The 26,443-nt window shown below is 39.4% G+C and overlaps 1 protein-coding gene across 1 annotated transcript in view; it reads left to right on the top strand.

Annotated features, from left to right (window-relative positions):
- Ostgamma (oligosaccharide transferase gamma subunit) overlaps nucleotides 1-26,443 on the top strand; it is a 115,665-nt gene that overhangs the window by 31,634 nt on the left and 57,588 nt on the right. The window contains exon 2 of the mRNA XM_067135933.2: nucleotides 11,427-11,599. Within this exon, the coding sequence (XP_066992034.2) occupies nucleotides 11,427-11,599 (173 nt within the window). The remainder of the gene's footprint in view (nucleotides 1-11,426; nucleotides 11,600-26,443) is intronic.

The raw sequence follows: 26,443 nt of genomic DNA, 5'->3' as shown, positions 1-26,443 counted from the left end.
TATAAATAAAATTATAATTTTTGTCTGTACGCTCGGATTAGATGTACAAGATTCCAGAACTTAATGTTAAGAAAATGTTTAGATTAAAATATGTTGAAAAAATGATCATTCTGTAATGATAGCGTGAAAAGATTATATTGCATTCAGAAAATAGTGGGTTCGAATCCGGTTGTCGGTAGCCCTGAAGATGGTTTTCTGTGGTTTCCTATTTTCACAACAAGGAAATGCTGGGGCTGTACCTTAATTAAGGCCACAGCCGTTTCCTTCCCACTCCAAGCCCTTTCCTATCCCATTGTCGCCATAAGACCTATCTGTGTCGCTGCGACATAAAACAAACTCATGTCACCAAACATCCCTGACTTTTCCATAAATTTCTGTAAGAGTATCTGTTATATAAAGCATAAGGCTTGCCTTTCTTCGTCTCATTGACCTGCATGTCGTAAGTAAGCACACAGATAGCATAACAACAAAAGCTACGTCAACAATAGATGTTTACAGCTGGAATAATTACAGTATGTTAAAAAGTATAGACTAATATTACCTCAAAAACAGTTCAAGAGAGAGGGTACGGGTTGGGAGAATCCTTATTATACAGTTGTGTGGAGTACGCCCTGATTACAGTAGCAGTCCCCTTGCTGCATTGACGTTGGAAAACCCTAACAGGCTGCTGATAATTTTACAGTGATCGCAAATGGGACATGAACTGGTCTTTCTTCACATTCTTGTTTTCCACTGTAATGGGAGTGATCGCAAATGGCACACAACCGGTCAGACTGTGACTGACTTGGTCTCATGTTCCGTTATTTTTAACAGGGACCGGCCTGATAAGCTCAGACAGTAGAGCGCTGGCCTTCTGATCCCAACTGAGCAGGTTCGATCCTGGCTCAATCCGGTGGTATTTGAAAGTGCTACAGGATGTAAAATCAGTAACATTAATATTCTTTAACAGGGGTGCTACCTATAGCCTGACAAGTCATTCAGCATGCCCTTTTTCCTATATTTTGTTTCTGTACACCTCATTGGCATAAATATGGGACGTAAAACAAATAAGAAAAAGTGAGTTCAAGGGGAAACGGGTGCACAGGGAGGACAGGGGCTGTCATAAATCATGTGTACTCTTTTCCACATCACCCAGGGGTAGAGTACCTGGCGCGTTTTTTTTAAATAATTGTATCCCCAGTAGGCCTCACACTGGACTGCTTGCGACAAGATCTAACTCAGAAGTGAAGTGAGAGGTTTGGCAACTCCCAGCAAGATAAGCTGGCCAGAAGATTTATCTCAATGGCAACTGCAGTCGCCCCACCCTCATTTGGCAACCTCCCTCTAAGAAATGTCAGATGTCAACTTTAGTTATTAGAGGTATAGGGCTTGGATCTTTATGTAACATGAATGTGTGAAATATGTACGTACTTATATAACAAAAAATTGTAATATCAGAAAAATAATATGTAGTATTGAAAACAGGCAGATTTAGGTTGGTTTGTTTTTAGTGATGCTCTAACATGCCTACTTGTCAGTATGTCACCAGAAACCAGCCGACTTGCGCTTAATTCTGTAGCTACTGAATCTAGAGGAACCATCTGTGACAAAAGTCTTGCAGTTTTAAGAATGAGAAAGAAAGGGGTGGAACCTGGTTTTGCCTGTTGTGAAAATGGAAGATCACAGAAAACCCTCTTCGGGGCTGCCGATGGTCCATTTCGAACCCAACATCTCTCGATTGCAAGTTCGACCCTAACTGCCTGGGCAACTTGCTGGGTAAGGATTACTTAACAATACCATTTGGTTCCATTGGGTTTTAGATACAGAAACATACTCTCACTGGAGAATGGTGGCAAGGGAGAGGACAGTTTTCCCAGCATCTTTTAAACTGAATATTAGTCCATCCTCACCACGTTCCTTACCTAGGAACAAAGTACGGAAGCTCTGCCGAGTTAAATTCTAGGGAGATTGTACTTGAAGGAAGTAAAATGATTTAAGCTCCCAAATATGTTGTTTTATGCAATCATCCTCCTTTGCCCTTATCCAGCTGCTGACTTGTCGAGGCATTTGTGGCGCTTCTCCACCTTCCTCTTTTCTTCTACCATTCCTCTTCCATCATTTGTCCTAGTCCAGGTTTCTTCTTCCACTCCTCTTTATTGAATCGATCGACCTTGTTCACTTTCCCTCAGACTTCATTTCCACCATCTGTTTTGGTATTCTTTTCTCCTCCATATACTCTTTACATGTCCAAACTATTTTAGTTTACTGCTATCAGTTCTCTAAATTAGATTTTCCATTCCGACCTCCCTTCTCACATCTTCATTTTTTCATTATGTCTTTCCAATCATATTTCGTTGGTATTTTATTTCGCTGGCTTAAATTCTTCTCTCCCCCCTACTTGTCACTGTCCAGGTCTCAGCCACATAAGTCAATATATCCTAATTTATATATGCACATAATACATTTTGTACATTATCTCTTTACACTTCCTTTTTACTTCCTTATTCCAGACAAGGTTTCTTACATTGGTAGAATGCATTGCCCTGTTGCTAATCTCCATGTCCATGACAATAAAGCAAGTACCGGTGCAGATACTTCAACTTGTTTGATTGAACATCTGAGTGCTAACATAATCAAAACTTTAGTCATTGATTTAATACTTAGGGAAAATCACATGGATTTGCAGAAAGTTTAGTGGCTTTTCTCTGCTGTACTTACGTAGGTTTTCCACTTTTTGAACATCGAGGGATATGGTAGCATTTGTAAATCTTGCAGCGCAGTTTGCACACCCATCGTTTGTTATAGTCGAAGTACATGATGAAAATGCTAAAGGTAAAAAGCATTCTCCTTAACAACTTCCAAATCAGAGAACAGTTTCTTCTATTTTGTTGGTAACTATCCATCTTTCTGTGGAACCGAAGGAGTTGGCTGTGCATTTATGGTCGTGCAGCTGTGAGCTTGCATTTGTGATATAGTGGATTCGAATCCCACCGTCGGTAACCCTAAAGATGGTTTCCTGTGGTTTCCCCATTTTCACATCAGGCAAATGCTGGGGCTGTACCTTAATTAAGGCCACAGCCACTACCTTCCCAATCCTAGCTCTTTCCCATCCTTCCATCGCCAAAAAACCTTTGTGTTAGGGCAGCGTTAAACAGGTAGTGTCTTTCAGTCAAACAGCATGACCATATAACAAGAATTTAATTTAAATACATAACTTACACTTAAGATATTTTTGTTTTGTCAGATCCAGGGCACTTTTCAATTCAATTTGCATGTTTAGTACTGAAGATTCATCACATATTGTATTCCTTGCACACAGACATTGTTTCATTGCACAGTAAACACTGGAGTAACACCTGTTCTCTGTGGTACAGTAGAGAGGATTTTTTCTGTCCAGTCACTTTTAAATTTATAAATTTTTGTGGTCAATTTTTCTTTTCTTTAACATTGATAATGACATGAGTTATTAGCAGAGTAATTTAACTGGAATATACAATCATTGAGAGAAACCAGGGCAAACATTGAGTGGGTATTCCTTGCACCATTCTTTTCCAATGACAACAGAGTTGCCAACTGTACAGCCTGAAAGTTTGAGTGAATAGCTATAGAAGACATACCGTGCTAATGTTAGTAGTGATTTTCATTGTGAACTTTGAAGTTTTGCACCAGTTTCATCTTAATTTTCCTTCTCTTAACTCTGTACATCTTCACATGTGTTTCTGGATTAGCAGTGCACCAGTAGTCTCAAACTTATTCACAAGATCAAGAATTGAAGTTCTAGAAGGAGGCAACTGCCCGAGGAACCTCCTGATAAACTCCACACAAACACAATGAGCTGATTCATATTTCTAACAACATGTACATACAAAAATACATTGCTCTAAAGATAACTGTCTTCCCATCGGAATATAGACTACTGACTGCAGCGTGGGATGTGAAGGTTAGTAAGCAAGACAGCCAGCCTTGGCTCAGCCCATGCATAAGCAGTCAGGTTTTATACAGAAAATCCTGTGCTGTATATAATCAGAGCAGCGTGGTAATGATGACTTCCACTGTTTGATTTCTGCGTAGTCTTAATTTGTTGCATAGATTTGGTGATCTGTATGGTGTTGGGTAGTCCTTGCTGTTTACCTTTCCTGTTTATTTGTAATCTTTTTCTCTCTTTTTTTTTCTTTTCCTATTGAGGGGTGGTTTTTTAACTTCATCTTCCTAAATCACCTTTTTTGTGTGTAGGGAGAATCAATTTAAGGAGTTTGGCCTAAAAATTAGCCCTACCAAGACGGCAGGCAAAGTAGAAGTATGAATATTATGCTGGATGGAAAAAAGGTAGCAGAAGTTGATCGGTTCAAATACCTTGGCAGCATTGTAACTCAAGATGGCTGTTGCTCAGATTAAATCACCAATAGGATTCCAAAAGGAGCTCATTTGTACCATCAAGTCAGGAACCTTCTCTCGGACTGCCAGATTCCTTTAATATCTAAGAAAACTTTGTACAGCAGACTCCAGGCTGCAGAAAACGAGACGAGATAAGATCCGGAATGAAAAGGTCTGTGAAGACATCTGTATGAAACCATCATCATCATCATCATCATCTTCCTTCCAAGTATTGGGCCATGTAACCCGTTACGGTCTTGCATTTTACTTTTTGCAAGACTTGAAAGCAATCAAATGTCCTTCCGACGGGTTGCTAGCCTGAAGGAAACCACTCAAGGAAATTCTGGCAACATCAAGATTGAGATGGTTTGGAGGCTTGAAGAATATAGCACGAAAAAGGTTTGACAAAGATCTGGAGGGAAAGCGACCTAGAGGCAGACCAAGGACACGATGGATCTTCCAAATAAAAGATGATCTGCAGGAAAGAAGAATAAGAAATAGGAGAAGTAATAGTGAACTTGCATAACGAGTGGAAGAGAGAGTGTGAGCTCCTAAGTTGTTCCCTGTTGGCTAGCATAGGGACTGTAATGAATCGCCTGCTAGGGCCAGCACCATTACTATCTGAGGGTTGGTATCTGTAGTTGTAATATGGTTATGTTTGGTAATGTTGTTCTGTGAAGGCAAAAACTTAAGTGTCTTGCATTATTGCTAAGTGAAAGTGAAGCGCGTGTGATTTGGTGATGGTATTCATTTATTTAGTGTGAATATAGTGCTGAGTTTATAAAACTTACAAACATACCAAGGAGGAACAAATGCCTACTTGCTTTGTTCCAGGCTGTAAGTCTGGCTATAAAACTACGAAAGGTAAACTCTTCTTCAAACCACCTAAAAATGAAGCATAATTTTCAAAATGGGGAAAAGGTGATTCCCAGAAAAGACCAAAAGCTTTCTGATAAGTGTTGTGTGCGATTCACATTTTTCTGATGAATTTATTGTTAAATCAGATTCATTTGTAATTCAAGGTGTACAGGTAGAAATTCCTAGAGATAGACGGAAACTGAAAACTGGCACTGTCCCTCATATATTCACCAATTTGCCACAATGTCTCATGAAACAAACAAAAACAGATAAACTCAGATGGATTTGAAGACATCGAACCTTCTTGAAACGTTCACTAGGGAATTAAATATCGTAATAGTATTAAATACTTCTACACCAGCGGAGGCTCTTTATAAATAGGGCATCAAACCTTAATAAAATGGAGAGGTAACCTCAGTGGGAATAATAATACTTTTGCTTCAGAAAGAACTCCTGAATCCCTAAGAGTAACAATTGAGAGCACCATACAGGTATCTGAGTATTTAAGGAATAATGGATTCCAATATGTGCTCACAGCCAAATATAATCAATATCTACTAGAACAGCACGCTGGTATAATACGCTCATTAAGCTGTCACGACCACCCTTCCACAATTGTTTTTTCTGGATTTACACATATTGCAGTCTATTTATATCCAAATCAAACTTGCCCTGTCATCAGGTAGTAATTGTGAGCCCAAATTTGAACTGATATTGACATCATTTGTCAATCAAATGAGAACACTGGCTAAGAAGACACAAGAGGCAAATAAGTCTGTAGTAGAAAATGCATAAAGTAAAATAAGGAAAGCACTAGACTTCACTGAGAACATGGATGACCTATTACCGGACTGGGAGAACAATTTAGGTCTAATTAACATTGATAGCCGCAGTCTTGCAAAGAAGTGCTTGACTTATTATCTAGGAGGATATATAATACGCAACGTATCCAAGGTCACAAAATGTCATAAACTTGTCAGTCTGCTTCACAGAAACCCTACAGAAGAAATACTTGCCGTAGCCCTCACATTTATTAGGAACTATAGCAATAACGGGAAACTACCTCACTCTTCATTTCCCTACTATGCCTCTTCAGTGATGCCTAAGCTATTTATGAGAGCTGTTGGTGGAGCTGTGGAGGATCAAACCAGCCTTCGAGCTGAATACCCAACACGTATAGCATAAAATACAGTATTGACAGCACTTTCCTCAGCCATCCTTCAAGAGCAATTTATAATGTGTTTGTGCAAGGTGGATGTGTAGTGGAACAAAGAATTCCTGTGAATATAGTCTGTGGAATGATATATTTTACGAGTGTTTGGACAGTTTGCACAATATCACTGTTGTTGTTTGAGTCATCAGTCCATAGACTGGTTTGATGCAGCCTTCCATGCCACCCTATCCTGTGCTGACCTTTTCATTTCTACGTAACTATTGCATCCTAAATGTGCTCTAATCTGCTTGTAATATTCATACCTTGGTCTACCCCTACCGTTCTTACCACCTACACTTCCTTCAAAAACCGACTGAACATGTCCCGGGTGTCTTAAGATGTGTCCTATCATTCTATCTCTTCTTCTCGTCAAATTTAGCCAAATCGATCTCCTCTCACCAATTCGATTCAGTATCTCTTCATTCGTGATTGCATCTATCCATCTCACCTTCAGCATTCTTCTGTAACACCACATTTCAAAACCTTCTATTCTTTTTCTTTCTGAGCTAGTTACCGTCCATGTTTCACTTCCATACAATGCCACGCTCCACACGAAAGTCTTCAAAAACATCTTTCTAATTCCGATATCAATGTTTGAAGTGAGCAAATTTCTTTTCGTAAGAAAGCTCTTCCTTGCTTGTGCTAGTCTGCATTTTAAGTCTTCCTTACTTATGCCATTGTTAGTTATTTTACTACCCAAGTAACAATATTCATCTACTTCCTTTAAGACTTCATTTCCTAATCTAATATTTCCTACATCAGCTGCCTTCGTTCAACTGCACTGCGTTACTTTGACTTATTTATTTTCATCTTGTACTCCTTACCCAAGACTTCATCCATACCATTCAGCAATTTCTCGAGATCTTCTGCAGTCTCAGATAAAATAACAATATCATCGGCAAATCTCAAGGTTTTGATTTCCTCCCTTGGACTGTGTTTCCCTTTCCAAATTCCTCTTTGATTTCCGTTACTGCCTGTTCTATGTAAACATTGAAAAGGAGAGGGGACAAACTGCAGCCTTGCCTCACTCTTTTCTGGATTGCTGCTTCTTTTTCAAAGCCCTCGATTCTTATCACTGCAGACTGATTTTTATACAGATTGTAGATAATTCTTCGGTCTCGGTATCTGATCCCTATCATCTTCAGAATCATAAATAGCTTGGTCCAATCAACACTATCGAATGCCTGTTCTAGATCTATGAATGCCATGTACGTGGGCTTGTCCTTCTTGATTCGATCCTCTAAGATCAGACGTAAAGTCAGGATTGCTTCACGTGTTCCTACATTTCTTCTGAAGCCAAATTGATCTTCTCCCAACTCAGCTTCAACTTGTTTTTCCATTCTTCTGTAAATAATACATGTTAAAACTTTGCAGGCATGAGATACTAAACTAATGGTGCGGTAGTTTTCACACCTGACAGCACCGGCTTTCTTGGGAATAGGTATAACAACATTCTGCCGAAAATCGGATGAGACTTCTCCTGTCTCATACATCTTGCACACTAAATGAAATAACCTTGCCAAGCTGGTTTCTCCTAAGGCAGTCAGTAATTCAGAGGGAATGTCATCAATTCCAGGTGCCTTGTTCCTATTTAGGTCACTCACAGCTCTGTCAAACTCTGACCTCAAAATTGGGTCACCCATTTCATCGGTGTCAACAGCCTCTTCATGTTCCAGAACCAAATCATCTACATCTTTACCTTGATACAACTGTTGGATATGCTCCTGCCATCTTTCTGCTTTGTCTTCTTTCCATAGAAGTGGCTTTCCATATGAGCTCTTAATATTCGTACACCTAGATTTCCTTTCTTCAAAGGTTTCCTTGATTTTCCTGTATGCAGCATTTATCTTTCCCAGGACCATGCAGCCTTCGACATCCTTGCACTTCTCCTTCAGCCATTCTTCCTTAGCTACCTTGCACTTTCTATCCACTTGATACTTTAATCACCTGTATTCTTTTCTACCCTCCATTTCTAGCGTTCTTGTATTTTCGTCGTTCATCAATCAGGTCTAGTATCTCCTGAGTTATCCACTGATTCTTAGCTGAGACAATAGCACTAGGAAGAAATGGTGCGGAACAACTAGAGAAAGAAGAGAGAAAAATATTGAGGAAAATACTAGGCCCTAAGAGAGGAGGTGAGAGATGGATGAGGAGACCCAGGGAAGAACTATACCGGAACATGAGGACAATCTCAGAAGAAATCAGACTGAAAAGAGCACGGTTTGCGGGACATGTAATCAGGATGAATATGGATAGAATGACGAAAAGAGTATGGGAAACAACAGCGAGGACACGAGGAAAGACAGGAACCAAGTGGGTAGTTGAACTCCGGAAAGATTGGTCAGAATTGGGGATCAAGGTGGAAGAAAAGGAAAATTGGAAAAGCAAGTACATACCGACTAATATGCCAGAGATCAGTGATAGGGATGGATACAGGAAAAGGATTGAGAGTCACCAGTGGAGTAGACAAGAGAAGAGGATACTGAATATCTCGAAAGAAGAGCGGGAGAGAAGAAGAGAAAGAATGAAGAGGTTCTGGGAGGAGAAGAAGAAAATGCAATCCGTGAAGGAGCTGTCCGTGGTCCTACAGAGGCCGTAACGCAAGAAGAAGAAGAAGAAGTTGATCTTCTCCTCCTTCCTAACATTTCTTCAGAAGCCCTACTGACTTCATTTTTCATTACTCTCCACTCTTCCTCTATAGTGATTCCTTCTGCCTTTTTATTTAGTCCTTTTGCATCATGTTCCTTGAAACAATCCCTCACACTCTTTTCTGTGAACTTGTCTAGATCCCATCTTTTTGCAATCTTTCCTTTCTTCAATTTCTTCAACTTCAGATGGCATTTCATGACCAACAAGTTGTGGTCAGAGTCCACGTCTGCTCCTGGGAAAGTTTTGCAATCCAACACCTGGTTTCTGAATCTCTGCCTAATCATAATGAAGTCTATTTGATACCTTCCAGTGTCTCCAGGTCTCGTCCACGTATAAAGCCATCGTTTGTGGTGTTTGAACCAAGTATTGGCAAGGACTAAATTATGATTAGTGCAGAATTCAACCAGCCAACTTCCTCTTTCGTTGCTTTGTCCCAATCCAAATTCTCCTACTGTACTACCTTCTCTTCCTTGGCCTACCACTGCATTGCAGTCTCCCATCACAATTAGATTCTCATCACCTTTTACATATTGTATTAAATCTTCTATCTCCTCATATATTCTTTTGATTTCTTCATCATCCACTGAACTAGTAAACATATAGACCTGCACTATTGTGGTGGGCATTGGTTTTGTGTCTATTTTGACGACAATAATTCTTTCACTATGCTGGTTGTAGTAGCTTACCCGCTGCCCTATTTTCTTATTCATTATTAAACCAACTCCTGCATTTCCCCTGTTTGATTTTGTGTTGATAATTTGGTAGTCGCCTGACCAAAAATCTTGTTCTTCCTGCCAGCGTACTTCACTTATACCAACTACATCTAACTTTAGCCTATCCATCTCCCTTTTCAGATTCTCTAACCTACCACAATGATTCAAAATTCTAACATTCCACACTCCGACTCGAAGAATGTCAGTATCCATCTTCCTGAAGATCGCCCCCTCTCGTGTAGTCCCCACCCGGAGATCCGAATGGGGGACTAGTTTACCTCCGGAATATGATACCCGGGAGGAAGCCGTCATCAGTACATCATTCATACAGAGAGAGCTGCATGTCCTCGGGAGTTAGTTACGGCTGTAGTTTCCTGTTGTTTTCAGCCGTGTAGCAATATCAACACAGCTAAGCCATGTTGAGTATTATTACAAGGCTGGATCAGTCAATCATCCAGACTGCCGCCCTTGCAACTACCGAAAGGCTGCTACCCCACTTTCGATAAACCATTCGTTAGTCTGGCCTCTCAGCAAATACCCGTCCGATATGGTTGCACCTGCGGCTCGGCTATCTGCATCATTGGGTCACGGAAGCCTCCCCACCGCGGCAAGGTCACATGGTTCGCAGAGGACAATACACTATTAATTCAAAATAACTAGGATGCTGCGATGACCATGTTGTTGACATTATCCGTAACTTATGTTATGAAGTGTCTATTTTATTTTTTAACAAAACAGATGATAAAGGAACTGAAATCTTGTAAGACCACAGTCTACCCGGAAGCTGTCTGAACCATCTGACAACTGCCTTCTGAATGGTAAGCAAGAGCATAATATTTTGCATGCGATAATTGTCTTTTATTTGTATGCTGACTTGTAAGCTCAAGCTCACTTACTGCTGGAAGCGTGGCCTAGTGGAGGAACCGATGAGCTAGGGGAGAGATCACACTTCTACCTTCTACTCACTATGGTACTTGCATAGACACAAGTGGAGAGCGCTCTTACACCACACCCGTGAAACTGGAGACTGTTAAATGATGATGATGTAGTGAGAATCATCATTTTGTACTTTGGATCAGTGGTAGAGTGTTGGCCTCTGGATCAAAAGATAGCAGGTTCAAACCCGGCAGAGGTAGTCGGATTTTTGAAGGGCAGTAAAACGTCCATTTGACACTCCATGTCGTACAATGTCGGCATGTAAAAGACTTCTGGTGAGACATTTGGTGTTTACCCAACAAAATTGATTGAAACTAAGCCCTACATGTCCATGAGAAATTCTGTTTACTCTGCCATATAGTAGGCCTAGAGTAAAACAGAACGTCAAAATTGATGAGCAGATAGCCAGATGGCGTCAAATTGAAATGTCTGCATGTGGTAGCTGAGGCCATATGATGATGATGATGATTATTATTATTATTATTATTATTATTATTATTATTATTATTATTATTATCATCATCATCATCATCATCTTGTATTTTTATAATGTTGAAGTCATGCTCATGCATTTTTTTTATATTCCTCTGATTTATCTGTCTGATTTTGCGATTTCCATATCACCTTGATGTGTGTGAATTTTTTATTCTTTTTCTTTATTTATTTACTTATTTTCCCTAATGCTCTCATTGGTATTTTTATAGGGTCCAACCCTTAGTGACAGAGTGCAGCAGTTGATGGATATGAATTTGAAGAGATCCATGCTTCGATTTAATGGCAACAAGTTCCGTGACTATGTGAAGGCGACTCCTCGTAATTATTCCGTTGTTGTAATGTTTACAGCAATGGCTCCTCAGCGACAGTGCTCCATTTGCAGGCAAGTGTGATGTTCACTAGATTAACTCCTAAACACTTAATCTGGCCGATTAGGCAAATTTATGCTAGGATAAAAATAAAGCAAAGACCACTTGAATCCTAGGAATACATCCATAATATTATGTCAATAAAACCAATTTCTCTTATTTAAATAAAATCTACTTTCTAGATTTTTTTGAAAGTTACTTTATGTCGCACCGACACATATAGGTCTTGCGGTGTCGATGTGACAGGAAAGGAGCTAGGAGTGGGAAGGAAGCAGCTGTGGCCGTAATTAAGGTACAGCCCCAGCATTTGCATGGTGTGAAAATGGGAAACTATGGAATACCATCTTCAGGGCTGCCGAGAGTCGGGTTCGAACTCACTATCTCCCGAATACTGGATACTGGCCGCACTTAAGCGACTGCAGCTATCAAGCTCGGTCTTTCTAGATTGAAGCCACATGATTATATTTAACAAACCTTTAGCAAAAAAAAGCCAAGCTTTCAGCTAAGTTTCGTTGGCTTTCATCAGGGCAATGCATACGATGGTTTGCTGCAGACAGTAAACATAGAAAGGCTTCATGGAATGTGTATTGGTAGTCTATGAATATTGAATTTTCACGACTGCATTGTAATCGAAACAGACTTTCAAAGTATTAGGTCGTGTTACGTACATGTAGTACGTGTTGAAGAGATGTAAAGTACAGAACAAAAATGGCCAGCCGGACACCAGTGGGAGGTTGTGGGTTCAGTGTGCTAGCAGCAGTGCCAGACCTGTAGCTCAGATCCTTTCAAACAGAACAAAGATGGCCTAGGCCACCATAGCTCAATTGGTAAAGCAACCGACGCAAATCGGTAGGTTGTGGGTTCGGATCCCACTGGTGTCCGGCTGGCCATTTTTGTTCTGTACTTAACATCTCTTCAACACGTACTACATGTACGTAACACGACCTAATACGTTGAAAGTCTGTTTCGGTTGTATTGGTAGTCTGTTGGCAAATCACAAAGTGTTGCTATACAGAACTGATGACCGTTATTCACTGTCACCTTCTAACTGGACTCTTCAGACCATCACACTGTGTTGTTATGATGTAGATCTTGATTCCCATTGTGGGGCTTTGGGCTGACCAGCGGTTGCTTGGTAGGGAAGGCCCTTCAGAGCTGTTGTACCATGAGGTTTGGTTTGGAAAGTTAGAAATTGCATAACTTTAGCCTCTTTGAAAAAATCTTGCTGGTATTTCCTCCTAAGTGCATAGCCAGGTTGTAGGAATGCATAGAACCCTGTGAAGAGAAAGAACACCTCATGTGAACCATAGGGAGAAATGGCTACTCCTTCAACAACATCTGATGAGTTTTTTAGAAAATTAGAAGAAAGCGCAGGAAAGACCACCGTAGAAGAGAATATCTTGTTTTTCAGCTTCTGTGTGTCTGCAGTGGGAAAGATGAATAGATTCAGGAAACTCAGTCACAAAAGCACCAGTGTTTTGCCTCAGTGCGCCTTGAGCTCATCACTTGAAAACTGCACCTTTCCAAGACACTTGCTGGCTAGCACACCATAGCAGTACCACTGTAAGCTATCCTGTGCTGAGCCCAATGCAGTTCTGTGTACTAGGGCAGAGGTTCTCTAGAGACTGCCGCCTGGTGTTTTTTTAAAAAATTAGATAGTGGCCCAGTACTATCAAATTTACTTGTAAATATATTTCCAATTTCTTTGTTATTTTGTCCCAGTGGGGACACGTTTTCCGCCTTTCTCCCCAAACGTTTTAGGCCTAGGTGAGTCACTTTTGAAATTTTGTATCACCTTGAAATTTTATCCCAACTCTGTTTTAATTTTATTTCCTGCGCGACTTATGTCGCTATATTTAATTGCATCTTCTCCGCCCGCAGGGTTATACTCCATCGTCCATATACGATGTATTCTGTTCCTATCCTTGTTATTTTCCAGTCCAGTGTTGGACCAACTGTAGAGCGAGTCTATCTCCCGTAGCTCGTTCGCTACCCAGCTAAGTTCTGCTTAGCGTAGCTTGTTGGCTTGAAGCCAGTTCATTGTCGTCCATCATGGATGTTGGATGTGTTTTGCGTTGGCTCATTGCTAGAGCATCAAAATACCACAGCATGCCTGGATAATTCAAAAAGTATGGGGGCTAACGTCCTCGAAAATTACTTATGATTCTTCTGGGAGTGGACGTCCGCAACTTATTTACTAATTTTATTCATTTGGAAAGTTGCGAGTATAAGATCTCGCCTGATACCTTGTGTTAGCTTATGTGCAAGGACCAATAAGTTCAGTTTTTCAAGATATTTTTATGTTCTTTTCTCCTGTTGCTGGATTGCCTCGCCTCAAAACTTAATTAAATTTGTGGATATTATTCCGTCCTACGAATAAAAATTCTGATAGATCTTCATTCCAAAAGAACTTGAAAAATTTGTAAAGTGAAAAGTACTGGCTTACTGACTGCACTTTTTCAAACTCCGTACCGCAGGAAGACCTCTATCAAAACCTGTTTATGTCTCTGCATTTTTCTGCAAGAAATGACTTCATTGTAAATCTTAACTATATTTCAGATGATGTAAAAGATATGTTGTTAATAAGAAATGACATCATTTTAACTAATGCGTAGTCTTCCGCTGTAAAAATTGAGAGCACGCAATTTTCTCAGGAAACCTTAATCTTCTTATTCTTTTAATTTTATTCTCTAGTTCCTCTTTTCCGTATGCACAATATATATATTTTTTTAAATTATGGTTCTTGCTCTTGTTGGTTGTTTCTATGGCAACCGTTGCCCATGGAGATGAGTTGCTGGCTTGATGTTGATGATTATTTTTTAAAAAAGAGAGATTGATGTGATAATTTGGCCGTGGCCTGAAGTTTGAGCTGTTGCTCTTTCCCTTTCGTTTATTTAATTGGAGAGCATTAGCTCTGTATTTGTGATATATATATAATTGTGTTGATTCAGGCGCGGTTATTCTGTTGATGTGTTTTAACTCTTAAATCCTGGTGTTTGATGATTTATTTCGTGAGGTGACCCCCTAATTTTGAGGTACCTCGTTCCTTTTGTGAATCGCGGTGAATTTTGGGTCATGTTGGTGACCTGTTTAAAGTTAACCTTGGTGTTTCTTTTTGTTTTGAACTGGTATTTGGTCTACTTTCTTTTCTCTTCGTGGAGTCCCCTTGAGTTCTGGTTTCTTCAAGAGAAACTCGTGGCCTCTCATTATTAAGTCCAATAATAAATTAAAGGGCAAGAAATCCTGTAAAATTTTGAAATTAATGTGCTGGAAAAACTGTTTATTTTGGGGGCTTCTGCCAGGAGATAATTTTTTCCTTAATTCTTTTATTCTTTAATGTTAATTTTAATTTTTAATTTAGAGGGCGTCCCTCATCTCAGTGGAAAGTGTTTTGACTTTATACAGTCTTAATTTATTTAATCCACGAACCTGCTACGCAGGCGTAGCAGGGGGAAAGGTGATACTCCCACGTGGCGCGTCCCAGGTGGCGGATAGGGAGGTCCTAACTGGCTTGCCGGCGGACTTGAGGGAAATAAAATACCTCTCGCGGACCAAACACACACCCCCTGTGGGTGGGGGTGGCTGACGAATAATACACCCATGGTATCCCCTTCCTGTCGTGAGGGGCGACCAAGGAATGATTGTATTAGAACCATGAAACTACTTTTGATTAGTACCATCACATGCGGAACACCATCGGTCGTTTTTACTTGCGAGTAGTACCACTCTTGTTAGGTATTCTATAGTTTTGTGATTCGTAGCACTCGAGTGGGGTTCAGTGTGGGTTTTCAGTACCCGTGAGTTGTGCCCATGTGTGCAACACCACAGGTCTTGCGTTGCCTGTGAGTTGTACCCATGTGAGCGACACCACTCGGTAGGAACACCACGGGAATACCGGCGCCCGTGATTAGTACACCTAGGTGAGGAACCTCATCGGTTTGCGTTGGCTATGAGTGGCGCCATTGTGTGAGAAACACCATAGGTCTGCGTTACCTTTACGACGTACAATACTTGTGAGTAGTACCTTAATATTTGGAACACCGTGAGTTTATGCTACCTTTGATTAGTACCGCAGCTTGAGAAATATCATGGTTCTCCTTTACTACCGATAAGAGCCATTAGCATCATTGTGCTTTATAAGTGGTCTCTTGGTCACTAATACTATTATTTACAATTGTTTTTGAGTCTGATCCACTGTTTTGTTTGTTTTTGTTGTGTTCATATCCATCCATTCATTCTTCATGACATTTTTAATTTATTTTTACTATTTTGGTCAGTGGATGCTTTTCATTTTTTGTTGTTATCTCATTTCGTACCATTAGGGTCCGATGACCTCGATGTTAGACCCCTTTACACAACAAGCATCATCATCATCATCATCAGTTTATTTGCTTCCTATCTTTTAAAATTAATTTTCCTCAAATGGTGCACCGTAGGTTCTAAAGGAGGAAAAAGGTATCCTTTCAATTAATTGTAAAGTTCTTGCAAATGAATTATTAATTAAATTTTAATTGTTAGAGAAAGAAATTTTGGTGTTTTTCTCTCAAGCCTTTATTCATTTCATACTGTGTCAATACTTAACTGTGGATCAAACTACTCTCTGCGTTATGGGCCGTCGACTAGCTAGTTGGTGAGTATTTACTGACAATTTTGAGGGATAATTTTTTAGTGTTTCTGGTCATCTCTTGTTCTTTGTTTACTTGTACCACCAATAGCCGGTACGGCTGGTATAATTTTATTAACATAAATAATCATAATTAAGTATTGCGTGATCTTACAATTAACATCTATCCCTGCGAACCATGTGACCTTGCCGCGGTGGGGAGGCTTGCGTGTCCCAATGAAGCAGATAGCCGAGCCGCAGGTGCAACCATATCGGATGGGTATCTGTTGAGAGATCAGATTAAGGAATGGTTCATCGAAAGGGGGGTAGCAGCCTTTCGGAAGTTGCAAGGGCGGCAGTCTGGATGATTGACTGATGTGGCCTTGTAATAATACTCAACGTGGCTTAGCTGTGTTGATACTGCTACATGGCTGAAAGCAACGGGAAACTAGTGCCGTAACTAACTCCCGAGGACATGCAGCTCTCTCTGTATAAATGATGTACTGATGATGGCTTCCTCCCGGGTGTCATATTCCGGAGGTAAACTAGTCCCCCATTCGGATCTCCGGGTGGGGACTACACGAGAGGGGGCGATCTTCAGGAAGATGGATACTGACATTCTTCGAGTCGGAGTGTGGAATGTTAGAATTTTGAATCATTGTGGTAGGTTAGAGAATCTGAAAAGGGAGATGGATAGGCTAAAGTTAGATGTAGTTGGTATAAGTGAAGTACGCTGGCAGGAAGAACAAGATTTTTGGTCAGGCGACTACCAAATTATCAACACAAAATCAAACAGAGGAAATGCAGGAGTTGGTTTAATAATAAGAAAATAGCTCAGCGGGTAAGCTACTATGACCAGCATAGTGAAAGAATTATTGTCGTTAAGATAGACACAAAACCAATGCCCATCACAATAGTGCAGGTCTATATGCCTACTAGCTCAGCAGATGGGGAAATCAAAAGAACATATGAAGAGACAGGAGATTTAATACAATACGTAAAAGGTGACGAGAATCTAATTGTGATGGGAGACTGGAATGTAGTGGTAGGCCAAGGAAGAGAAGGTAATACAGTAGGAGAATTTGGATTGGGACAAAGGAACGAAAGAGGAAGTTGGCTGGTTGAATTCTGCACTGATCATAATTTAGTCCTTGCCAATACTTGGTTCAAACATCACAAATGACGGCTTTATACGTGGACGAGACCTGGAGACACTGGAAGGTATGAAATAGACTTCATTATGATTAGGCAGAGGTTCAGAAACCAGGTGTTGGGTTGCAAAACTTTCCCAGGAGCAGACGTGGGCTCTGACCACAACTTGTTGGTCATGAAATGCCATCTAAAGCTGAAGAAATTGAAGAAAGGAAAGAATGCAAAAAGATGGGATCTAGACAAGTTGAAAGAAAAGAGTGTGAGGGATTGTTTCAAGGAACATGTTACAAACTGACTAAATGAAAAGGCTGAAGGAAGCACAATAGAGGAAGAGTGGATAGTCATGAAAAATGAAGTCAGCAGGGCTGCTGAAGAAATGTTAGGAAGGAAGAAAAGATCAACTAAGAATCAGTGGATAACTCAGGAGATACTAGACCTGATTGACGATCGACGAAAATACAAGAATGCTAGTAATTAAGAGGGCAGAAAAGAATACAAGCGATTAAAGAATGAAGTGGACAGAAAGTGCTAGGTAGCTAAGGAAGACTGGCTGAAGGAGAAGTGCAAAGATGTCGAAGGTTGTATGGTCCTAGGAAAGGTAGATGCTGTATACAGGAAAATCAAGGAAACCTTTGGAGAAAGGAAATCTAGGTGTATGAATATTAAGAGCTCAGATGGAAAGCCACTTCTAGGGAAAGAAGACAAAACAGAAAGATGGCAAGAGCATATCCAACAGTTGTATCAAGGTGAAGATGTAGATAATTTGGTTCTGGAACATGCAGAGGCTGTTGATGCTGATGAAATGGGAGACCCAATTTTGAGGTCAGAGTTTGACAGAGCTGTGAGCGACCTAAATAGGAACAAGGCACCTGGAATTGATGACATTCCCTCTGAATTACTGACTGCCTTAGGAGAAACCAGCTTGGCAAGGTTATTCCATTTAGTGTGTAAGATGTATGAGACAGGAGAAGTCTCGTCCGATTTTCGGCAGAATGTTGTTATACCTATTCCCAAGAAAGCCGGTGCTGACAGGTGTGAAAACTATTGCACCATTAGTTTAGTATCTCATGTCTGCAAAATTTTAACACGTATTGTTTACAGAAGAATGGAAAAACAAGTTGAAGCTGAGTTGGGAGAAGATCAGTTTGGCTTCAGAAGAAATGTAGGAACACGTGAAGCAATCCTGGCTTTACGTCTGATATTAGAGGATCGAATCAAGTTCGACAAGCCCACGTACATGACATTCATAGATCTAGAAAAAGCATTTGATAATGTCGATTGGACCAAGCTATTTAAGATTCTGAAGGTGATTGGGATCACATACCGAGAATGAAGAATTATCTACAATCTGTATAAAAATCAGTCTGCAGTGATAAGAATCAAGGGCTTTGAAAAAGAAGCAGCAATCCATAAAGGAGTGAGGCAAGGCTGCAGTTTGTCCCCTCTCCTTTTCAATGTTTACATAGAACAGGCAGGAAAGGAAATCAAAGAGATATTTGGAAAGGGAGTCGCAATCCAAGGAGAGGAAATCAAAACCTTGAGATTTGCCGATATTGTTATTTTATCTGAGGCTGCAGAAGATCTTAAGAAGCTGCTGAATAGTATGGGTGAAGTCTTGGGTAATGAGTACAAGATGAAAATAAATAAGTCCAAAACAAAAGTAATGGAGTGCAGTCGAATGAAGGCAGGTGATGCAGGAAATATTAGATTAGGAAATGAAGTCTTAAAGGAAGTAGATGAATATTGTTACTTGGGTAGTAAAATAACTAACGATGGCAGAAGTAAGGAGGACATAAAATGCAGACTAGCACAAGCAAGGAAGAGCTTTCTTAAGAAAAGAAATTTGCTCAATTCAAACATTGATATAGGAATTAGAAATATGTTTTTGAAGACTTTCGTGTGGAAGTGAAACATGAATGATAACTAGCTCAAAAAGAAAGAGAATAGAAGGTTTTGGAATGCGGTGTTACAGAACAATGCTCACGGTGAGATGGATAGATCGAATCGCAAATGAAGAGATACTGAATCGAATTGGCGAGAGGAGATCGATTTGGCTAAATTTGACGAGAAGAAGAGATAGAATGATAGGACGCATCTTAAGACACCCAGGACTTGTTCAGTTGGTTTTTGAAGGAAGTGTAGGTGGTAAGAACGGTAGGGGTAGACCAAGGCATGAATATGGCAAGCAGATTAGAGCAGATGTAGGATGCAGTAGTTACGCAGAAATGTAAAGGTTAGCACAGGATAGGGTGGCATGCATCAAACCAGTCTATGGGCTGATGACTCAAACAACAACATATGTAAAATAAGAGTTTTATCTGTATATTGCTCAGAATTAAAAAGGCATTGTATTTCTGTATTGGTCGTGTCCCCAGTAACAAGGAAATGCACATTTTAGTTTTCCGTCCTGTATGTTTATACGTGCATCACGAGAAAATGGCTGAAGATACTTCATTGAAAACTGGTATGTAAATTTGGTGAATAAGGCTCTACAATCCAGGCTATAAATAATTTTATTCATGTGTATTGAAATGGTAGTTTAGAGGAAGGCCTAAAAATTTAATTCTCAAAAACATATTTTATTAGTGGTCGTATTGATAAATACTACATAACTGAAATTATATAGAGTTAAATTTCTGATCATTTGTATCTCTACTGATGGTGATGCTTGTTGTTTAAAGGGGCCTAACATATAAGGTCATCAGCCCCCATATATCTCTACTGGCTATAATAACAGGTATTCAAGGATTTTTGTTGCTAAGCCCATATCAACGCTGAGCCACGAGAAATGGGTGGATAGAATTTAATGAAAATTGGCATGTTAAGTCAGGGAGTAAGGTACTACAGTCTAGGCTGTAAATAATTTTATTCACATTTTATGAAATGGTGGTTTAGGGGAAGGGGCTTAAAATTTAATTTTTAAATAACTATGTCATACGTATCAAAGTGGAGACGTAGATGATATTGTTCTGGAACAAGAAGAGGCAGTTGATGCTGATTAAATGGGAGACCCAATTTTTAGATCAGAATTTGAGAGGCGTAAATAGGAACAAGGCACCTGGAATGGATGACATACCCTCTGAATTACTGACTGCTTTAGGAGGATTTCTGAATTTCAGCAGAATGTTGTTATTCCTGTTCCCAAGAAAGGCGGTGCTGACAAGTGTGAAAACTAATGCACCATTAGTTTAGTACCTTACGCCTGCAGAATTATAACACGTAGGCCAATTTACAGAAGAGTGGAAAGACAAGTTGAAACTGAGTCGGGAGAAGATCAGTTTTTCTTCAGAAGAAATGTAGGAACACGAGACGCAATCCTGACTTCACTTCTCTTCTTAAAGTATCAAATTAAGAAGAACATGCCTATGTACATGGCGTTCGTAGATCTAGAAAAGGCATTTGATAATGTTGATTGACCTAAGCTATTTGAGATTCTGAAGGTGATTGTGATCAGATACCGAGAATGAAGAATGTCTGCAATCTCTATAAAAATCAGTGCGCAGTGATGAGAATTGAGAGCTTTGACAAAGAAACAACAATCGAGAAAAGAGTGAGGCAAAGCTGCAGTTTGTCTCCCCTCTTTTTCAATGTTTATATAGAACAGGCAGTAAAGGAAATCAAAGAGGAATTTGGAAAGGAATCACAATCTGAGGAGAGTAAATCAACACCCTGAGATTTGCCGATATTGTTATTTTATTTAAGACTGCAGAAGATCTGGAGAAATTGCTGAATGTTCTGGACAGTGTCTTGGGGAAGGAGTACAAGATGAAAAGTAAAAGTCCAAAACAAAAGTAATGGAATGCAGTCGAACGGAAGTCAGGTGCTGCAGGAAAGATTAAATTAGGAAATGCTTAAAGGAAGTAGATGAAAACTGTATTGCTACGTGGGTAGTGTGTCACTCTCTTGGGCCGAGTACGTAGTGAGCATATACCAGGATCATTTAATGATGACAAAGATGTTGATTCCCACAGGGAACCTGAAATATTTGTTCCGAATGAGAAAATTTATGATACCAGTATTGTTGGTCCGTTATTGGACATTATAAATTTTCCAGCTAACTCATTCCTGGTTGCCAGCGTTTGAGGTGGGATCTCTCATGGTGCATTGGCACTGTTGGTGGCTCCAAATAGCCTACGCAGTGGCCTCCACGGTATGGACTAGCCATGAGTCTTGGTGGGTGTGCCATTTACCAACTGATGAGCCCAACTTGGCACACTGTGGCGAAATACTGGCAACCAGGAATGAGTTAGCTGGAAAATTTATAATGTCCAATAACAGGTCAACTATATTAAGATCAGTTAATACGGCTTCTCTCAGTGAGAAATTGGAGAAGTGGCAATTGCGCTTGTACGGACACACAGAACGTCGAGATGAAGATTATCCCGCTGAGAGAACTCTTGCAGTCAAGGAACCAAGGAGAGGACGCAGGTGTCCTAGAGCATCGTGGTCGCATACAGTCGAAAAGGTCTTGAATAGAAACGGCATTCCATTGGCAGAGACATCCAACCGCAGGGAGTACGCTAGAAGGTGGTGGTGGAGATTATTGTTATGAGATGAGCTGACCCTGAGTGATACTTAGGAGTGTCCATTATGGGCACACATATGGCCAGGAAAGAAGAAGAAGGGTAGTAAAATAACTAATGATGGCAGAAGTAAGGAGGACATAAAATGCAGCACAAGCAAGAAAAGCTATTCTTAAGAAAAGAAATGTGTTCACTTTGAACATTGATATGAAAATTAGAAAGATGTTTTTAAAGACTTTTGTATGGAGCATGGCATTATATGAAAGTGAAACATGGACAATCCACGAACCTGCTACGTTGGCATAGCAGGGGGATAGGTGATACTCCCACGTGGCGCGTCCCAGGTGGCGGATAGGAGAGTCCTAACCGGCTTGCCGGTGGACTTGAGGGAAATAAAATACCTCTCACGGACCAAACACACACCCTCTGTGGGTGGGGGAGGCAGACGAAGAATTCACCCACGGTGTTCCCTGCCTGTCGTAAGAGGCGACTAAAAGGGGCAACCAAGGAATGATCCAATTAGAACCATGAGACTACTTGTAATTAGTACCATCACGCAGGGAACACAATGGGTCATATTTACTTGCGCGTAATACCACTATGTTAGGTACGCAATAGGTTCGTGATTAGTAGCGACAGTGTGTGAATCAGGAGGTCGGTCCTACACTACCTGTGATTCGTACCCCTATATGAGCGACACCATGGGATCAGTGACACCCTGATTCTGTTTGGAAAATTCTAAATTCCCATGGAGGGAATTAGATATTTTTCACATATAGACCATGTCAAAAATATCAATAATATATCAGATGTAAGGCTTTTCAGGTGTTTGCTCTATTAACCAGCGTTTCGTCTTAGGTCTGACACTAGACTCATCAGAGTGGGATGTGTCAGGCCCTACCCACTGATGCTGGGGTGTATGCAGGTGAAATTTATCAGAAGCCCTTATAAGAGGCACAGTCTGATAACTGCATATGGGAGATAAGTCTCCACAATGGAATTATTGCCCGCCTAGCATTTACAAATGGAAAATTCTAAATTCCCATGGAGGGAATCAGATATTTTTCACCAATAGAGCATGTCAAAAATGTCTAAAACATATCAGATGTAAGGCTTTTCAGGCGTTTGCAGCAAATATCTGATTCGATTTTAACAAAGCTACAAGATTCAACACTCAGCAGAGCTGAATATACATATTTTAGCCTAATTCTATCCATACGTCTGGCACCCTTTTTTTAAATTGGTAAGTGTTTTATTCTATGTATATACATGAAGACAAGATCTTTTATACATACAATGTGACAATTTTACAAACAAATCATATCATTTAAACTCCAGAAACAGCAACCAAGTGTACAACTATGTAAATAAGACTTGAACACAGAAATCAATCGAACTGAACAACACACAAGACACGAACGTTCATGTGCATGAAGTGCTCCTACATATATTGTATTTTTCTTTTATATATTTAAGTTAGTTTTAAGTAGACATGTATTTTATAAACTAATTTTAAGACCTATATCACTATAGACATACAATTGCATTGTCGCACATAGTGACATACACACCAGTTCCCGTTTCGACATGCCCCATTTGGATGTGACCAAATGTTTATTATCATATGGCATTCCCTAGACAATGTAACCTTAATCATAGCTTCATGATATACATGTGAATGTATTGTTCAGCTGAAGATGACCCTATGTAGGGGGTTGAAACCGGTACTGTTGCGTAATAAGTGCAATAAATAAGTATTGATAGGTGGAAATCCTTTCCTATTTCTAATTGTGTAGTTCGTCAGTACGGAGATGAAGATTATAGATTACGAAATTTTACATGTGTTTTCACAGTGATTTTTCATAATATTCTTCCCAACTTTTCATCTTTGGTTATTATAGTGGTACAACTGTCTACTCTTTTCTCAGTTTCTTTTGTCTATTACACGTTATAATTCTCATATTTTGGTCCACATTGAATTGTACAATAAAGTCAAAGAAATATTAATGTTTATTTAATTCCACCTATTCAATACATAAAGAGTGATTTTAGTTAAGATTGAAATCTTACGGAGTAAATTATAGGGACATGTTTCGCCCTTTTTAAGGGCATCTTCAGCCTTAGTCTCAAACCTGATAATAAATCAGGATCCTGATTGCTCTTAATTGTAGTTTTTTTTAAGAAAAATTACGAATTACAAAAGTGAGGATGATGTAGGTACATGCATCAAAAAATGAGTGAGAGGGACGGCAGTAGTTAAGATATTCTTATTATAAAGCCTTTATAAAGCCTTACAAGCAGTCCTAATTTATATACTTTTATGAATGTCCTTGTCTAAAATTGTGGTAACAAGTTGCATGGATTTTAATGACATCATTTTGAAAAGGGATTATGCACTGTACTTGACCACTGAAGTCAGTAGAGTATAAGAAGCAGTTGAAGGATGTAGAACTGCTAATATGCAACTTATTACCACATTTTTAGACAAGGATATTCATAAAAGTGTATAAAGTAAGACTCTGTGTAGGGCTTTATAAAGGCTTTGTTATAAGAATATCTTAACTACTGTCATCTCTAACATATGAATAATAACACAGCATTCAATACTAAGATGTATTTACAATATTTTAAATTACATGGAACTAGTTTCAACCCACCTAGGGGTCATCATCAGCCATATTAAAGCATAAACAACTCTTGGCGAATCCTAAAACATGTCATTTTAACGGTAAGAATCTTATGGATTTATAATTTATAAAGTGAAGTGTGGTAATGAAATGAGAAATGTTAGTATGGTACAGGTGAGTAATAATTAATAATTATACGAGGAATATACATACTAAGAAGTTTGGAACAAAGTACAAATGGCATGCTTAGTGTTGTAAAAATTATACACTCATGGATATCAGTAGTCCTCGTACTAAAGAATACAATGTAAAATGACACATATAAAAATATGTACAAAGTCTGGAGAGTAAAAAGTGTACTCTTTATATGCCGAGTCGGCTTGACACTGATCAGCTTAAGCAGAGAAATTAGGCAGTTGGTGTATTAAAGCTGTGTTGACCGGCAGCATTGTTGATTGTTAAATGTGAAGTTATTTTTGAATTTTTTGGATAAGAAGAAAGTGGATACTGCGCGTGGAGATATTAATTCTCAGTTCTTAGCGGAAACCAAATTGGACCTGTTAAAATGGAGAAAAGCCGGTAAAAAACAAAGAACACGGAGAGAGGAAAAGGTTGTCATAAAGTGGAAGGACGCTTACCTCGCGCTGCGGTGTGTGTAGTTTAGCTGATGGTGTGCGACTGGTGGCGGGAAGAGAAATGTGGGCAGAGATGAAGGCAGGCGCGTGCGGGTTAGGAGAAGGCTTAGGAAGAGTGAGGGGGGTGGGGGAGGCTTAAGGCGGGGCTGAAGGGTGCGGGAGAAAGGGTAATTGTCTCGGAAAAATACCTTTGATTAAACTTAGGATTGAGTTTTGTTTGGCTGCATTATTGTTTCTGAGGAAAGTGATAAATAGATCGAAGAGTATGTTGAGTTTCTCTGAGATTTCATTGAGATTGTGACTGGCGTTGAAGTATTGGTCTAGTTGTATGTAGTAATTTTCCATTATGTTGAGTAAAGGGCCCTTGTTTGCTAATTTGAGGATGTCCATGTCCTGTTCGATATTGGTAAAATTATGGTTATAATCTTGCATGTGTTGGCCGATGGCTGAAAACCTGTTGTATTTTATTGCGTTAGTGTGCTTCTGGTATCTGATATTGAAGTTTCTTCCAGTTTACCCAATGTAGAATTTTTCACAGGTGTTGCATATGATCCTATAAACTCCTGATTTTAAAAAACTACTGGTCTTGATGTGTGAAGTATTGTGTAAAACGTTTGTATTCTTATTGTTGGTTTTGAAGGCTATCAGTGTCAAGCCGACTCGGCATATAAAGAGTACACTTTTTACTCTCCAGGCTTTGTACATACTTGTATATATTTTTATATGTGTCATTTTACATTGCATTCTTTAGTACGAGGACTACTGATATCCATGAGTGTATAATTTTTACAACACTAAGCACCCTATTTGTACTTTGTTCCAAACTTCTTAGTATATATATTCCTTGTATAATTATTAATTATTACTCGCCTGTACCATACTAACATTTCTCATTTCAATACCACACTTCACTTTATAAATTATAAATCCATAAGATTCTTACCGTTCGTTAAAATAACATGTTTTATTAGGATTCGCCAAGAGTTGTTTATGCTTTAATATGGCTGATGATGACCCCTAGGTGGGTTGAAACTAGTTCCATGTAATTTAAAATATTGTAAATACATCTTAGTATTGAATAGGTGGAAACCTTTACTGTGTTATTATTCATATGTTATTCTCAGTTCAGTACGGACCAGCAACATGAAATTCATACTGTCATCCATCTCACTCATTTTTTGACGCATGTACCTCCATCATCCTCACTATTATAATTTGTAATACATCTTTAAAAAAAAAAAAGGGCAAAACATGTCCCTATAATTTACTTCATAAGATTTAATTCGTAACTAAAATCACTCTTTACGTATTGAATAGG

Source organism: Anabrus simplex, chromosome 1, assembly GCF_040414725.1.
Source record: "Anabrus simplex isolate iqAnaSimp1 chromosome 1, ASM4041472v1, whole genome shotgun sequence".
In the NCBI taxonomy this organism is placed as follows: domain Eukaryota; kingdom Metazoa; phylum Arthropoda; class Insecta; order Orthoptera; family Tettigoniidae; genus Anabrus; species Anabrus simplex.
The sequence above is the reverse complement of the archived record's forward strand: the minus strand, read 5'-3'. Positions and strand labels throughout refer to the sequence as shown.